General features: G+C 45.4%; 1 protein-coding gene across 1 annotated transcript in view; it reads left to right on the plus strand.

Annotated features, from left to right (window-relative positions):
- The window catches only part of LOC308684252 (uncharacterized protein), a 65,333-nt gene that overhangs the window by 38,686 nt on the left and 9,532 nt on the right, over positions 1-17,115 (plus strand). The window contains exons 16-17 of the mRNA XM_081355367.1: positions 9,570-10,280; positions 12,426-13,130. Of these exons, the coding sequence (XP_081211493.1) occupies positions 9,570-10,280; positions 12,426-13,130 (1,416 nt within the window). The remainder of the gene's footprint in view (positions 1-9,569; positions 10,281-12,425; positions 13,131-17,115) is intronic.

Genomic DNA, 17,115 nt, shown 5'->3' on the forward strand with positions numbered 1-17,115 from the left:
GAAAAAATACTTTTTATGAAACTGGAATCATATTTTCTTTTTCAACACTGTACTTACTTTCATATTGGTCTTGTTTTTTTTAATAATAATATTATTAAAATGACAAGACCAATATGAAAGTAAGTACAGTGTTGAATGAAGTGAACATAATGAAGTGAACATCTTTTTCACAAGGGAATATCTAACAATATTATTGTTAGATATTCCCTTGTGAAAAAGATGTTCACTTCATTATTGCATTGGGCCTATAGTTGTCACATGCCTGTCCTGTCTTGTGCTGCACATGGGTGTTTTGTTATTTTGGGCCATGTGCTCATGTCATTGTCTGATCCCTCCCACTTGTTATCTGATTATTGTTTGAGTTTTTCCACCTGTTCCCTCTTGATTAGTTCCCTTTATAAGTCCCCTCTTGTTTGCAGTCTGTGTCGGTTCATTGTCTAATGTTTCCTGTGATTCCCCAGTAAGTTCTTGTTCTGTTTTTGGTTTTGTATTTACTAGCTATGTTTTCCCCCTCGTGGGTTTTGTTTTGTGTTTAGCTTTTCTTTTATTAATAAATATTTCTTCTCTGCACTTGAGTCCTTGCACCTTTTTGTATTTACCCAACCCGTGACAGAATGAACCGACCAATGAGGACTCAGCGGAGAAAGGGGGCGCAACCAGTCTCCTGTCCGCACTGGGAGCGGATTCTCCAATTTCAGGAACTAATCTCCCTTCGTCAGCAGGGGACGGGGGTGAGAGAATTCAGTCACGTGTTTTGTAGCGCAGCTGAGGGGCTGAATCTTGACGTGGAGGCTCGTAAAGACTTATTTAATCATGCGCTCGACGAACCGATGGACTGGCTGATCCGATCGGCGTTTGACGGGGTCACTTTTGAGGCGATGGTGGAGGGTCTTATTCGCCATCAGGAGAGAATGGCCAGGAAGGTGGTCCCAGTTCTGGTGATCCCGAGTCCGATGGTCCCGAGTCCAGTGGTCCCAGTTCCGGTGGTCCCGAAACGAAGGAGAAGGAAGACTCCCTCCGTCCCAGTCCCGGTGGTCCCAGTCCCGGTGGTCCCGAGTCCGGTGGTCCCAGTTCCGGTGGTCCCGAGTCCGGTGGTCCCAGTTCCGGTGGTCCCAGTTCCGGTGATCCCGAGTCCGGTTCACGTCACGCCTGCCGAGCCTGTGTCTTCGGACAAGATGGCCGCCGCCGAGCCTTTTCACGTCACGCCTGCCGAGCCTGTGTCTTCGGACAAGATGGCCGCCGCCGAGCCTGTTCACGTCACGCCTGCCGAGCCTGTGTCTTCGGACAAGATGGCCGCCGCCGAGCCTGTTCACGTCACGCCTGCCGAGCCTGTGTCTTTGGACAAGATGGCCGCCGCCGAGCCTGTTCACATCACGCCTGCCGAGCCTGTGTCCCCTGACAAGATGGCCGCCGTCGAGCCGGTGTCTGTTCCTGAGCCTGAGCCGGTGGTGCCAGTTCCAGTGCCTGAGCCGGTGGTGTCTGTTCCTGAGCCGGTGGTGTCAGTTCCAGTTCCTGAGCCGGTGGTGTCAGTTCCTGAGCCGGTGGTGTCAGTTCCTGAGCCGGTGGTGTCAGTTCCTGAGCCGGTGGTGTCAGTTCCTGAGCCGGTGGTGTCAGTTCCTGAGCCGGTGGTGTCAGTTCCTGAGCCGGTGGTGTCAGTTCCTGAGCCGGTGGTGTCAGTTCCTGAGCCGGTGGTGTCAGTTCCTGAGCCGGTGGTGTCAGTTCCTGAGCCGGTGGTGTCAGTTCCTGAGCCGGTGGTGTCTGTTCCAGTTCCTGAGCCAGTGGTTCCAGTTCCTGAGCCGGTGTCTGTTCCAGTTCCTGAGCCGGTGGTGTCAGTTCCTGAGCCGGTGGTGTCAGTTCCTGAGCCGGTGGTGTCTGTTCCAGTTCCTGAGCCGGTGGTGTCTGTTCCAGTTCCTGAGCCAGTGGTTCCAGTTCCTGAGCCGGTGTCTGTTCCAGTTCCTGAGCCGGTGGTGTCTGTTCTAGTGCCTGAGCCAGTGGTTCCAGTTCCTGAGCCGGTGGTGTCTGTTCCAGTTCCTGAGCCGGTGGTGTCTGTTCCTGTTCCTGAGCCGGTGGTGTCGTCTCCGCCGTGGCCGCCCGAGGGGTCGTCTCCGCCCTGGCCGCCCGAGGGGTCGTCTCCGCCCTGGCCGCCCGAGGGGTCGTCTCCGCCCTGGCCGCCCGAGGGGTCGTCTCCGCCCTGGCCGCCCGAGGGGAAGTCTCCGCCCTGGCCGCCCGAGGGGAAGTCTCCGCCCTGGCCGCCCGAGGGGAAGTCTCCGCCCTGGCCGCCCGAGGGGAAGTCTCCGCCCTGGCCGCCCGAGGGGAAGTCTCCGCCCTGGCCGCCCGAGGGGAAGTCTCCGCCCTGGCCGCCCGAGGGACAGTCTGCTCCGCCCTGGCCGCCCGAGGGGAAGTCTCCGCCCTGGCCGCCCGATGGACAGTCTGCTCCGCCCTGGCCGCCCGAAGGAGAGTCTCCACCCTGGTCTGTTCCTCCCGTCCCGCCCTGGTCTGTTCCTCCCGTCCCGCCCTGGTCTGTTCCTCCCGTCCCGCCCTGGTCTGTTCCTCCCGTCCCGCCCTGGTCTGTTCCTCCCGTCCCGCCCTGGTCTGTTCCTCCCGTCCCGCCCTGGTCTGTTCCTCCCGCCCCGCCCTGGTCTGATGGAGCGTCTGGTAGTCGCTCCGTAGGGAGGGGGTAATGTCACATGCCTGTCCTGTCTTGTGCTGCACATGGGTGTTTTGTTATTTTGGGCCATGTGCTCATGTCATTGTCTGATCCCTCCCACTTGTTATCTGATTATTGTTTGAGTTTTTCCACCTGTTCCCTCTTGATTAGTTCCCTTTATAAGTCCCCTCTTGTTTGCAGTCTGTGTCGGTTCATTGTCTAATGTTTCCTGTGATTCCCCAGTAAGTTCTTGTTCTGTTTTTGGTTTTGTATTTACTAGCTATGTTTTCCCCCTCGTGGGTTTTGTTTTGTGTTTAGCTTTTCTTTTATTAATAAATATTTCTTCTCTGCACTTGAGTCCTTGCACCTTTTTGTATTTACCCAACCCGTGACAATAGTCCACACGTACACGGGCATTTTTATAAACAGAGTTTTTACTCCGTCGTTTAAAAGAAAAAAAAGTGCATCCATGCAAGCACGGTTCCCTTTCGAACGGTCTCTTCGTATTGCATAGCTATACGCAGTGGGGAAACTCCTTTTCCTCGATTTACTGAAGCCTATAATGTAAAACGCATTTTGTAGCTGCACAGCTAGCACAGTGAGTGTCTGGCTCACTCATTGGCTGTGCTGCGGCAACTGCACATCCAATGGCGCGGGCGCCTCTGACGTGTGCGCCAATGAGCTAGCATCACGCCATTACACGTCAGAGCCCGCCAAGGGGGTGTGGCCTTAGCCCATTTTAGTCCCCGAAAAACGCCATTTTAGCAGATTTTATTCCTTCAACGGCAACTTCACGTCTCTGAATCCTCTGAAAGCCTTTGCCGTCAAAACAAACCCTTATCAGCCTGAGCGAGCAGCATACAGCAGACTACGCCTTCAACACAGAAGTCGTTTTTTTTTTCAGTCAGTGCGCCCGCGATGAAGCGTGCGCCGCCACAGATAGTCACTGTTCAAAATCCCATGACACTTCTCACAGCTCCCTGTCTAACTCAGGCGGCTGGAGATTTTATTATTGTCAACAGGCCCGCTGCACTGTGCGCGCCTCTACAAACAAATGCCGTTCTCATGGCGACCCATGTAAAGCACAAAAAGAGTATGTTTCACAATCACAACACATGGGTTCACAGTCCCCCTTCACTAAGCGGCCCCCTCCCAGTTGTTACACTGACTTTTTCCCAGACAAAAGCCTGTTCAGTTAGTCCAACACTCAGTATGTGCACAAATCACAATGATAGGGTATCAGGTCCCCCTGTGTCAGGCGGCCCATCCCAAACTGTGTGTCAAACCCTAGCCACACGGGCGTTGGCCTGGCAAGCCATCCCTGATGTGTTGAGTGGGGTCATAAACACAATAAAGCGAGGCTACTCGCTCCAATTCACAATTTTATTACAGTGGATCTGAAAGAGGCATACTTTCACATTCAGATAAACCCTTGTCACAGGCCATTCTTGAAATTCGTCTTCGAGGGTCAGGCTTATCAATACACCGTTCTGCCGTTTGGTCTATCCCTAGCACCCCGTACATTCACGAAGTGCATGGATGTAGCGCTTTCTCCCCTGAGACATCAGGGAGTGCGTGTGCTAAATAGGGTTGTGCCGATAGACGATAGTATCGTGTATCGACGACAGACAGAGTTATCGCCGATGGCAGATGCCTTTGACGATATCAATACGATAATTGGCTCGTTTTCCCATTAATGTATTAAATCATTATTATTATTATGAAGCTATTATAGTTATTAAATTAATTAGGAACTACAATTATATTTGCCTTGCCTAAATTCATAACGACATCACCACATTACCACACTTGCGACATCACCACATAACAACCCAGGTGAAAAAGACGTACTATTAAATATATGAAAAATGTACTTGAGTATGTTTTTAGTACAATACAAATATACTTTAATGCATTTTTAATACATTTAACAGTACGTCTTTTTCGCCTGGGAAGACTTGCGACATCACCGACGCGCGCGTATGAGGACTCCTCAAAGAAAATGTTTTTAAAACAGACTAAAAAAACTACATCCCACAATGAAATTTAATTGCAAGGTGATCCATTCACAAATTGTCAAGAGTGCTTGTTTTAACAGACGCATCATTCTCTTGTACAGAGCCAAGATGAAGACGCGGCATCGTTGTTCGTCAGTATTTTGTTTCCATAGCACATTAACAAAATATTTAATGACACTAATAACACTAAAAACAATACAATTACAAAATATTAATTATAATAATAATATCAATAAAATTATATAGGCCGCCTAGGCCTAATAAAAGTCTTTAGTTGACGAAGCATCTGTGAAACTCTGCCATCTGTGAAAATCACAAGCAACTTCAAACTTGTTTAACAAGAAATATTCTTCTAATTTTTTCACTGTCAATAATGTAAGTCCACAAGGGAAATATTAAGCCAGTAAATTAAGATAGTTGCTGTAGCCTACCGTTATATCCACCGTCGTCTAGAGAGAACGCGCGCTAAAGCTAAAGTTTATACTTTCGCATGGCTCCGCAGCGCGAGTCTCCGCAGACTGTGCGCGCACCTCCGCAAACGGACGAGGCGTTTATACTTGACGCGCTCGCCGGTGTACTATTCTTTGAAACGATAGGGGGCGACTCAAGTAATTATCCTCTAAACCATCAGGAATCAGCGGTTAGAAGAAGAAGCTATACACACGTGACAATGTTTATTTTAGTACACCGCCACCACCACACTACAAAAAGAATCGTGTAAACCCCAGTAGGCTAAACCCTGAGATTATTACTAGTGACAATAAAACAAAATAGGCTATATGGATATGAGAATGTGTATACATAAATAAATGAACAATCTCTTACATATTTTCTAATTTCACTAAACATTTCATTAAGTTTTGTAAACATTTTTATTAAACATGGACCAATTATGTTCATTAAAAATACTTTTTATGCTATTGTATGCTCATTTTTTAAATGTAAGCAACTAATTTAGACGTGCAAACTGGGTGCCGGTGTGGTGAGAAATTCGAGCTCGGACAGATTCGGCTCGAAGTCGTTCATCTTCGGATGCGGCGCCGCGCGCGTTGTTACAAAAAATGTCGCGCACACCGCCAGGCGAAATTGGGTCTTGCGAACCCAACGCGCACGACCGCCCACACCGCAATGACGTCATTTTTGCCGCGCGCACCCTCGCGCTCGTGCGGACGCGTCGAGTATAAACCAGGCTTAATGCAGCGAAAGCTTAGTCCGTTTCTGCTTTCGTTTTCAGGGAATGATTGCGTTTACATGCACGTTATTAACTCGATTATGCTGAATAAACTGACAATGCATGTGGTCATGTAAACGGATTAACCCGTTTTCCTTTATCAGAGTCAAGTCATAAGTTTAAGTATAACCGATCGACTTTTAGATTTTTGCCTCTGATTTCTCCCGGCATTTAAAACCCGCGTTATTTGGTCTTATTGAAGTGCGGTGCGCATAAGTGAAGTGCATCCAGACAGAGAGAGAGAGCACTGGTAGGAGGACATATATCGCAGACTCCGACTCTTTCTTGACCTAAGAAATTAAAACGCGTTCTCATCTCGTGCAGAAGTAGCTACAGTCAAAACGCTGCATCTGTAACGGCATGAGAGGATAATGTGTGTCCGTAAATTTCCCGCTGACATGTTGAAATACTCCGAGTCAGATACAAGAATGATTAGGATCTTTTTTTACCTCACTATACCGGGAAATAACCTGATTTAGCCTATTAATAAACACTCCACCTTTGCTAGCAAAATAGAAAAAGATTCTCATTTAAAACGAAGTAATAAAACAAGCAAATTGATGAGTAAATAAGCAAGTTAATAATCAAATAAGTAAGCCCCGCCCCCTCACGATAATATCGTGTATTGCCGATCTCACAGGCTGACGATAGGACGATATGAAAATGGAGCATATCGCCCAACTCTAGTGCTAAATTATCTCGACGACTGGCTGGTGCTGGCACAGTCGAGATCCGAGCTACTGTCACACAGGGATTTGATTCTCGACCATTTAAAATGTCTGGGTCTCAAAATCAATGTAACCAAATCAACTGACCCCCAGCCAGAGTGTGGTCTTTCTGGGCACAGTTATCGACTCTGTAACGATGACAGCGCGGCTTACACGAGAGCACACCTCTAAAGAAATTTCAGAAACTTCTCGGTCTCATGGCAGCAGCCTCGTCAGTACTCCGTATGGGATTACTGTGCATGCGCCCGCTACAGCACTGGCTCAAACGCCGCGTGCCAACCCATGCATGGCAGTCAGGCAGCCTGCGCATCATGGTGAATCACGGTTGTTACGGACTCTGATTCCCTGGTGGGCTCAGGACTGGTACCACAAGGGTGTGACCATGGGAGTAGTTTCTAGGAGGAAAGTGTTTTTTACAGACGCATCCAACCTAGGTTGGGGAGCGCTGCAAGAGGGCAAGCCTGCCTCCAGCCTCTGGTCAAGCACGGAGCAGAGCTTACATATCAACTGTCTGGAAATGAAAGCAGTTTGTTTGGCCCTCAAAGCATTTCTGTCAAACCTCAAAGGTCACCACGTCTTAGTCCGCACGGACAACGCGTCAGTGGTGGCCTACATAAATCGCCAGGGCGGCATCCAGTCGGGCAACCTGTACACCATAGCGAGAGACCTCCTCTTGTGGGCACAGACCAATCTGAGTTCTCTGAGGGCAGCGCATATCCCTGGCATTCAGAATCTGGGTGCCGATATAATCTCACGGGGCAACACTCCCCTAGGCGAGTGGTCCCTGAACTCACAGACAGTCAGTCTGATATGGAGTGTGTTCGGCGAGGCCGAAGTCGACCTTTTCGCCCCGAGAACCAACACCCACTGCGCAGAGTTCTTCTCTAAGAACAGGGACATGCTGGCCCATCTCCTGAGAAGGTCTTAAACACTATCACTGAGGCTAGGGCCCCGTCTACCTTTATGCTCTAAAGTGGTCAGGGTTTTCCAGCTGGTGCTCGAAAAAACTCTTTGATCCAGGGTCATGTGAGGTATCTGTGATACTCTCCTTCCTACAGGAGCTGTTGGACGCGGGCCGTTCCCCGTCCACACTCAAAGTGTATGTGGCAGCCATTGCAGCTCATCATGCTCCGGTGAGTGGCCAATCACTAGGAAGAAACGACCTGGTGGTATGGTTTCTAAAAGGAGCTAGGAGGTTGAACCCCTCCAGACCTCCATCCGTGCCATCTTAGGACCTCTCCACGGTCCTTGGGGCCCTGAAAAGTCCACCTTTTGAACCATCTTAAACCTCTCTCGCTAAAGACTGCTCTCCTGCTGGCACTGGCATCAAGCGAGTGGGAGATCTGCAGGCCCTCTCCGTGAGCCCACTCGCTTGATGCCAGTGCCAGCAGGAGAGCAGTCTTCATGTTTGGAGTTTGGGTTGGATGACTCCAGGGTCATCCTCAAACCCAGACATGGCTATGTACCCAAAGTGCTCTCAACGCCGTTTAGAGCACAGGCTATCACATTATTAGCCCTTCCTCCTGCTGAGGATGGGGAAGCTAATCTACTCTGCCCTGTCAGAGCACTGAGAATCTATCTGGAGCGTTCTGCGTCTTTTAGACAATCAGAACAGCTCTTTGTCTGCTTTGGTGACCGATCTAAGGGTTATCCAGTCACTAAGCAAAGACTGTCTAGATGGATAGTGGATGCCATATCTATGGCATATACCTCAGTGGGTCAGGTTTGCCCTATAGGTATCAAGGCTCATTCGACTAGAGGCATGGCCTTGTCTTGGGCTTGGTCCTCTGGTTTTCCCATTCAGGATATTTGTGATGTGGCCAGCTGGTCCTCGCCTTCCACATTTCTGAAGTTTTATAATATGGAGGTACCTTCCCTGCAGGCGAAGGTATTTTCGGTATGATTAAGGCTCGACGGTGTCTGGTCTTGTCTACAAATTATGTCACTGTGCATAAATCACAGTGACGGCCTTTGGCCGGTTATATTTATATACATTTTATTATAAAACCAGCCTTTGGCCGGTTATATTTTCCCTATACTGATAGACCCGTCAGTGTCTGGTCCTATTAGTACATTATGTTGGTTAAGTTACTGACACGGTTACCGACGGTGTCCGGTCTGTTCATTATATATACTTCTGGCTTGTTTCTGTGAGCTCAGGGGTCCTGAGCTGCAGAAGGCAACCAGTTACTTATAGTGCGCCGTTTTGCATGACGTCCCCACTGCGTATAGCTACGCAATACGAAGTGACTGTTCAAAAGTAGGGAACGAGTATTACGTAGCCGGCCGCACTATAGTAACCTGGCAAGTTGTCGCTTCAGTTGTTTAAACCTGCTAAAATGGCGTTTTTCGGGGACTAATATGGGCTAAGGCCACGCCCCCTTGGCTCTGACGTGTAATGGCGTGATGCTAGCTCATTGGTGCACACGTCAGAGGCGCCCGCGCCATTGGATGTGCAGTTGCCGCAGCACAGCCAATGAGTGAGCCAGACACTCACTGTGTTAGCTGTGCAGCTGCAAAATGCGTTTTACATTATAGGCTTCAGTAAATCGAGGAAAAGGAGTTTCCCCACTGCGTATAGTTACGCAATACTCGTTCCCTACTCTCAGGGAACTGAGGTTACGATAGTAACCGAGTAGTTTTAAAAATTGCAAATTTTAACATACATAAAATACAAAACAGACAAACTTTCAGACAATAAACAAGTTACAGTTTTGGCAATAATACATGACAAATTTGTAAACTGTTGAGCTAATATGAAGTAATGACCATAAATTTCACAATACGCTTATGTGTAATTTTTAATCAATAATGTGTAGTTTGACACCCATACAGATACATTAAACTTAATTTTAGTAACCCCTTCTTCACAAAGACAGATAACTGGAGAAGATTTGAGATGTCACGCATCTTAAGAAGTGTGTTTTGTTCTCTATATGTTTCAGGTGACGCTCAACATCTCTCAGAGCTGAGGATTGTGTTGATGGGTAGTAGAGCTGCTGGTAAGAGTTCATCAGGAAACACCATCCTGGGCAGAGAGGAGTTTGACTGGAAGAGATCTGCTCAGTGTGTGAGGAGACATGGAGAAGTAGCAGACAGACACTTCACTGTCATTGAAGCTCCAGGATGGTGGAAGAATTACACTGTAGAGGAGAGTCCTGAGATACTGAAACAGGAGATTGTGCTCAGTGTGTCTCTGTGTCCTCCAGGACCACACGCTGTACTACTGATCATACCTGTGGACACTAGATTTAAAGAGATTGAGAGAAAAGCATTGCAGGATCATCTGGATCTTCTCAGTGAGAGAGTCTGGAGTCACACTATAGTGCTGTTCACTCATGGAGACTCTCTGTCAGACACATCTATAGAGCAACACATTGAGAGTGAAGGACAGGATCTCCAGTGGCTGTTGGACAAATGTGGGAACAGGTTTCATGTTCTCAACAATCTCAACAGGAGAGACGACACTCAGATCAAGGAGCTGCTGGAGAAGATTGAGGAGACAGTGGCACAAAACATAAACAATGGCCGCCATTTTAAATTAAACAGAAAGATTTTAAAGGAGGTGGAAGAGAGAAGAAGAGCAGAGGAAGAGAGAGCAAAAGAACGAATGAAGAGGATGAAAAAACAGAGAGAAAACATCAGATCACAGATGAGTGAGTGAAAAATACTTTTTTTGAAACTGGAATCATATTTTCTTTTTCAACACTGTTCTTACCTTCATATTGGTCTATACATGTAGGAAAGGCTTTATGATCTGTTTTTTATAAGCAGCTTTAGGCTTGTTTTTTTATAATATTGTTAGATATTCCCTTGTGAAAAAGATGTTCATTTTTATAAACAGAGTTATTCCTCCATCGTTTAAAACATGTTTTTATAACTTTCTTATTTAAATACATATTCAATTCTTGTTTGAAGATGTCAAAGCAGGGCTTACTTTTTGTATATTTACATTTATGGATATAAAACTTTCCAATAAATAAAAGGAGGTTAATACAAAAATCTTTGATTAGATTCTTGTCATTAATATAAAACCCAAAAAGAATGTGTCTGTAAGATAAGGAAAAATCAGCTAACACATTTTGGAAAATCAAGGCATTAACATTACTCCAGAAAGACTGAGCAAAAGGACACTCCCAGAACAAATGTCCGACAGTTTCAGAAGAAATGAGAAATCATGCTTTATAAGAAGCCTATTAATAGAATCCTTTTCGTTAACACTTTACAATGAAGGTACATGAATAATCATGTACTAATGCCTGAATTAATAGTTACTTCAACATGAACTCATGATTAGTGAAGATATGAACTAATCATGAACCAATGAAGAGCTAACCTTAACTATGACAGGAGTCATAAGAATTCATACATGAATAACAGCAGCCTTAACTACAGGTTAGTGCATGTTTGATAGCATTAATTAACACTTAGGGGTAAACAAAATCAATCAGGCTCCATAAGATGGAATAAGAAATATTTTTGACTTTGAAATACATTTAAACAATTTATTACTGTCATTAAACTATTGACACCAGCAGCTTCATCATAAACATTACTGAGAGGCACGGGATTAGTTTGTCATTAATTTCACTGATCCTCCTTATCAAACATAAAATACTAAATACACTAATAATTCATCTTAAAAGGCCTTAATCTGTTTTGTGAAATTCTTTTTCCCATCAAACTAAACCTACTATGACTTACAACAGTTCCTGAGGAATCGGTTCCCAAAAAAATAACCAAACAGTAAACATGAACACGGTCAGGGGAACGTTTGCTGGGATCAGTAGTTCATTCTCCATCCGGACAGAAGCTGTGATGATACTGTACCTCCGTTCTCTGACTTTTTGAAAAGCCACACAACATCACTTATCTGGGCTGAATACTAGTTGTAGTACATGTGTATTGGATAGTACGTTTATGATAAATTATGAGCTTTTATGACAATTAATTAATTATGATGTGCCCCCTCATGTAAAGTCATGACATTATGATGCATTAACAAGCCATTAGTTGATGTTAGTGTATGGTTAGTTAATAATTAGTTAATTATAATGTGCCCCTTCAAGTAAAGTCATGACACGGACATGAATTAACAAGCCATGAGTTGATGTTAGTGTATGGTTAGTTAATCATGAGTTAGTAATGATGTGCCCCCTCAAGTAAAGTCATGACACAATGATGCATTTGCAAATCATTAACTAAAATATGAATAAACATTTACAATAAGAGAGCCATCCTTATTCCTTTACATGGTGTAACCCTCGTTTATAAAGCAGTCTGGTGTATGAAATGATTTGCGCAAACATGAAAGCATTGACGTTGATCGTGGGGGATTTTCCCTTCGAAAACAAAACTCAGCCACTGCGTCTTCAGCGGTTCGGATTTAGGAACATCAAAATGACTGCTGTGATCCTTATTACACCCAAGAACAGAACACCACAATCGCTTAGAAGCCATTCTTCTCATAGACAGTGCTCCAGTGTATCAACAATGACGTGCGGACTATGATTGACAGCTCGCTCACGAGCGAGGGCGGGTCTGTGTTGAAACGCTGCTGTCAATCAACAATCGTGGGAGGGGCATCCGACCGTGTGACGTCACACGGTCGAACGGCTTGATTTTAGACGGGGGAAAATATATAAAAAGATTAAAAAAAAACACTGGATGAATTTTTATCATTTTATGATGGTTGTGTACAGGCACTGCCAACACACATTTCAGTACAATCAACTTGTAAAAGTGCATGTACCATTATAAGACCCCTTTAAGAAATGTGTTTTGTTCTCTATTTGTTTCAGGTGATGCTCAACATCTCTCAGAGCTGAGGATTGTGTTGATGGGATATAGAAGATCTGGTAAGAGTTCATCAGGAAACACCATCCTGGGCAGAGAGGAGTTTGACTTGAAGAGTTCTGCTCAGTGTGTGAGGAGACATGGAGAAGTAGCAGACAGACACATCACTGTCATTGAAGCTCCAGGATGGTGGTGGAATGACACTGTAGAGGAGAGTCCTGAGATACTGAAACAGGAGATTGTGCTCAGTGTGTCTCTGTGTCCTCCAGGACCACACGCTGTACTACTGATCATACGTGTGGACACTGGATTTAAAGAGACTGAGAGAAAAGCATTGCAGGGTCATCTGGATCTTCTCAGTGAGAGAGTCTGGAGTCACACTATAGTGCTGTTCACTTATGGAGATTATCTGTCAGACACATCTATAGAGCAACACATTGAGAGTGAAGGACAGGATCTCCAGCGGCTGCTGGACAAATGTGGGAACAGGTTTCATGTTCTCAACAATCACAACAGGAGTGACGACACTCAGATCAAGGAGCTGCTGGAGAAGATTGAGGAGACAGTGGCACAAAACAACGGCCGCCATTTTGAAATAGACAGAAAGATTTTACAGGAGGTTGAAGAGAGAAGAAGAGCAGAGGAAGAGAGAGCAAAAGAACGAATGAAGAGGATGAAAAAACAGAGAGAAAACATCAGATCACAGATGAGTGAGTCCACATACTTTATAATGCAGATATTCACACTGAGTATATCAAGTAAATCATGAAAATGTAACAGTCACAGCAATAATAACATGAAACTTCTTGTCATTAACCGCTATTTGTCGAGGCATTCGCAATAGATGTGTTCAAAACAGTTCACAGTGACGGCCCATAAAAGCTGTTATTGAAGGAAATAATCACTTTTATTATGACCGCCGCTAGCATAGCTAGCGAAAGCGGTCATATAGGGAGTGGCAAAGGTTTTTTTTTTTTTTGTCATCTACTAAATTTTTCGTCAACGATACCAGGGACACCGAAACACCGGGGAACATTTTTCACAAATTTTCACAAATTTTACACAAATTTCGTTTGGTCCCCGGGGGCCACTCCCCCCCCCCCCCCCCCGCGCTGGGCCCCCCCCGCGCTGGGCCCCCCCAAACCCAAAAAATGCAGTTTTTCCTAAATAACTACCTGAACCGTGGCACCGAGGATGAAGACATTTTTATGGTATGTTGGTCTTAAGGGCCCACGTCAACCTAGCCCATAATCACTCATTTGTGATTTGCGCCCCTTCCCATAAAAAATGAAAATGCAATATTATTCTGCTTTAATCGCCCCTATCTTCAGTTGAGATGTTCAGAACTGCACCATATTTCATGTGTATGATTAACTTGACATCCTCTGGGGGTATGCTAAGTTTTGTAGAATTTCATCCATGGGGGGGGGTATAAAATAAATTCATTTATGTGCACATTTAGTGACTGTGCACTCATCGGCCTGTAGATGGTGGTGTTGAGCGAAGGGTTGCTGGTTTAGGATGATACTGTCACACACACACATGCAGGAATACAAACAAACGCAAGCATGCACACACACTGACATCCACACGCACAGACACACACACACACAAACACACACGCACACACACATGTACGCACGCATACATACACGCACAGACACACACACACACACACAGAAACACACATACACAAACACACACACATACACACACACACAGACAGACATGCACATACTACTACTTTTTTTAGGTATCAGCCATATACCCGATTTACCAATACCCAATGTGTTATGCTTGGGCAGTATACTAATGAGGTGGGTGGGACATGTTTCATGCCATGTTAGATCACATCCTGAGAGTCTACGCTTTCAGAAAATATATAGTTTATATAGTTGAATCAGTTTTCTCTTCATGGTACAGACCAAAATGTATTATGTATACACTTTCTTCACCTAAATCCATAAAATCCCATTAATTTCAATGGGACATTTACTTAAGTGTTCTACTAGGTACAGTGGGAATGAGTTTAATTTTGTTAACATTGTTTTTTTAAAACTCTGGGACCAGGGCTACAAGATAAAACCACTTTTTTGGGGAAAAAATGTTTTTTATTTCAGTAAAACACAACAAACCCATGCCAAAGTCAGATGACGTTTTCACATTATGGATGTTAAGTGTCTAAACTAATGACTTTTGATATAAAACTTAAATAGTAATGGCAAATAATTACAAAACTCTAAATTATCCATGATCCACAGGAATACTCCAGACAGTCTTTTAAAATATACAACTTATATACATAAACACGCAATACAGCCAAATTGCTCCACGTCATTTATTTTTGTGGAAAGCCAGTGCAGGCCTGAGCGGCGGTCATATTTTGTACCGCCATGCGGTACATCTAGTTTCTTAAACAATCCTGTTCTTTATAGAGTTTGCTTTTGAGAACAGAAATCCCTTTACCTAATCCATAGAAAACAATACAAATAACAATAAACAACTGCAAACAGCTTGTATTAAATATAACCTTAAACATCAGCTTTACACATATAGAAACGCCTCATGTTTGTCGCTGTTCTGAAGCTCCAGGAAGTGAATCCTGTCAAACACACTTTAAAAGTACATTACAAGTAAAAACTACTAGACTGCTGGTGGAACTATATTGGACATCGGTAAGATATAAACTCTTAATAGAAGCTATTTTTATGAAATAAAAACTGTCAACATGTTTACAGTTTTTGTGAGACACTTTTACTGTTTTCATATTGGTCAATACAGATATGATTTTGGATCTGTTTTTGCCACTTTACACTTGTTCCAATTTTTGTTCTAGAAATCTATGCAAATTAGTGCATATTTAATTTGATAATGATTTATTTGCATATTTTAACATAAGATTTCAGAGAATTTGTAATACAAAAATGTTTGCAATTCTTAATGTAATCAATCAACTGAGTAAGTATGGTGATATCTATTAGTTATTTTACCCTTTTCACCTGGAGTGTCATGCTTTCATTTTAATTTAGTTCAGTGCTTTTACATGTTGCATATATAATTAAGGATATATAATCACTGAAAACGTACTCGGTTACTAATGTAACCTCGGTTCTCTCTAGAAGAGGGAATGAGTATTGCGTAAGGTTAGCTTACGCATCGGGAAAGTCTTCTTTCTTCGAGATCTGAAGCCAAAAAATTATCCTTAATTTTGTATACATTGTCAACGCAGTGCAGCAGCCGACAGACCTAGGCAGGCTGTATAAGCGTGCTCATTGGCTGCTCGGCGGCAACTGCTTAAGCCTATCGGTGAGCGCTCTGAACACGGCAACCAATGAGGGCGCTTCGCGCCCTCCACACCCTTCTAACCGTCAGAATGGGTGTGGCCAGCGTGTATATATTCAGCGCTCATAGGCTAAAATTCTGGTTTTCGCAGTCTGAAGCGCAAAAGCTCGTGGCGCGACACGGCAGGTTACGCAATACTCGTTCCCTCTTCTAGAGAGAACCGAGGTTACATTAGTAACCGAGTACGTTCTCTTACGAGAGGTCTCTCGTATTGCGTAAGGTTAGCTTACGCATCGGGAACCCTTTGTCAACGCCGTGTGCGCCGAGCATCCAGCCCATGAATCCCAGGGAAACCGGGGAAAACACTCTGCTGGGAAATGTGGCCGGTCGGAGAGACGGGCCAGCGCAGTACAGTCACTTCATGCAGCATATGAAATAGAGCGGCGCGGCCGGTCTATAAACATATAACAGTACAAACAGTAGGGCCGGCAGAGCGAGCCCATACAGTACATAAGCACTCATAAGGGTAGGAGAAAAACGACATAGTCGGTCTCACATGAAGGGAAAAATTCCCGCGCGACAGAGAATAATACGGGCGGCCAGCAGCGCGGGCCAGCACCGACAACAGCGCGTAACGGGAAATAGGAAACAGAGCGGATCAGCCGGTCTAGAGTCAAACACTTCACCCTGAGTATAGTACCAGAATAGCGCCAGCATATGAACGTAGTCTGCACATGAGAAATGGGCAGAGCATACATGTCACTTATGCTGACAGTATTTTTGCCTGTAGGGCAGGAACTTCCAGGTTATAAAACCTCACGAATGTTGACGGGGAGGCCTAGCCCGCCGCCATACAAATACCGTGATTAGAAATTCCGCTGGACCAGGCCCCCGACGAGGCCATGCCTCTAGTGGAGTGGGCTCTGATGCCCAGAGGGCACTGCAGGTGTCTGGAGGCATAAGCTGCTGCTATCGCGTCCACTATCCACCTGGACAAGCTCTGCTTCGAGGCGGCAAGACCCTTGGTGCGTCCGCCGAAGGAAACAAAGAGCTGCTCTGAACGCCTGAAAGCGGCGGAGCGCGTGATATAAACTCTCAGCGCCCGGACAGGGCATAGGAGGTTATCACTGTCCCCACTGTCGGATGCTGGCAGAGCCGAGTGGGACATAACTTGTGCCCTAAACGGGGTTCCAATCGCTTTGGGGATGTAACCGTGTCTCGGTCTGAGAATGACTTTCGAGTCATTCGGCCCGAACTCAAGACATGCAGGGCTAACAGATAGCGCGTGCAAATCCCCCACTCGTTTGACTGAAGACAGAGCTATCAGAAAAACGGTTTTAAGCGACAGATACTTTAGATCCGCGGATTCAAGCGGTTCAAAGGGAAAAGCCTCTAGTGCCGCTAGGACCAAGG

The sequence above is a fragment of the Scardinius erythrophthalmus genome (genome assembly GCF_964197995.2).
Source record: "Scardinius erythrophthalmus genome assembly, chromosome: 24".
NCBI lineage: Eukaryota > Metazoa > Chordata > Actinopteri > Cypriniformes > Leuciscidae > Scardinius > Scardinius erythrophthalmus.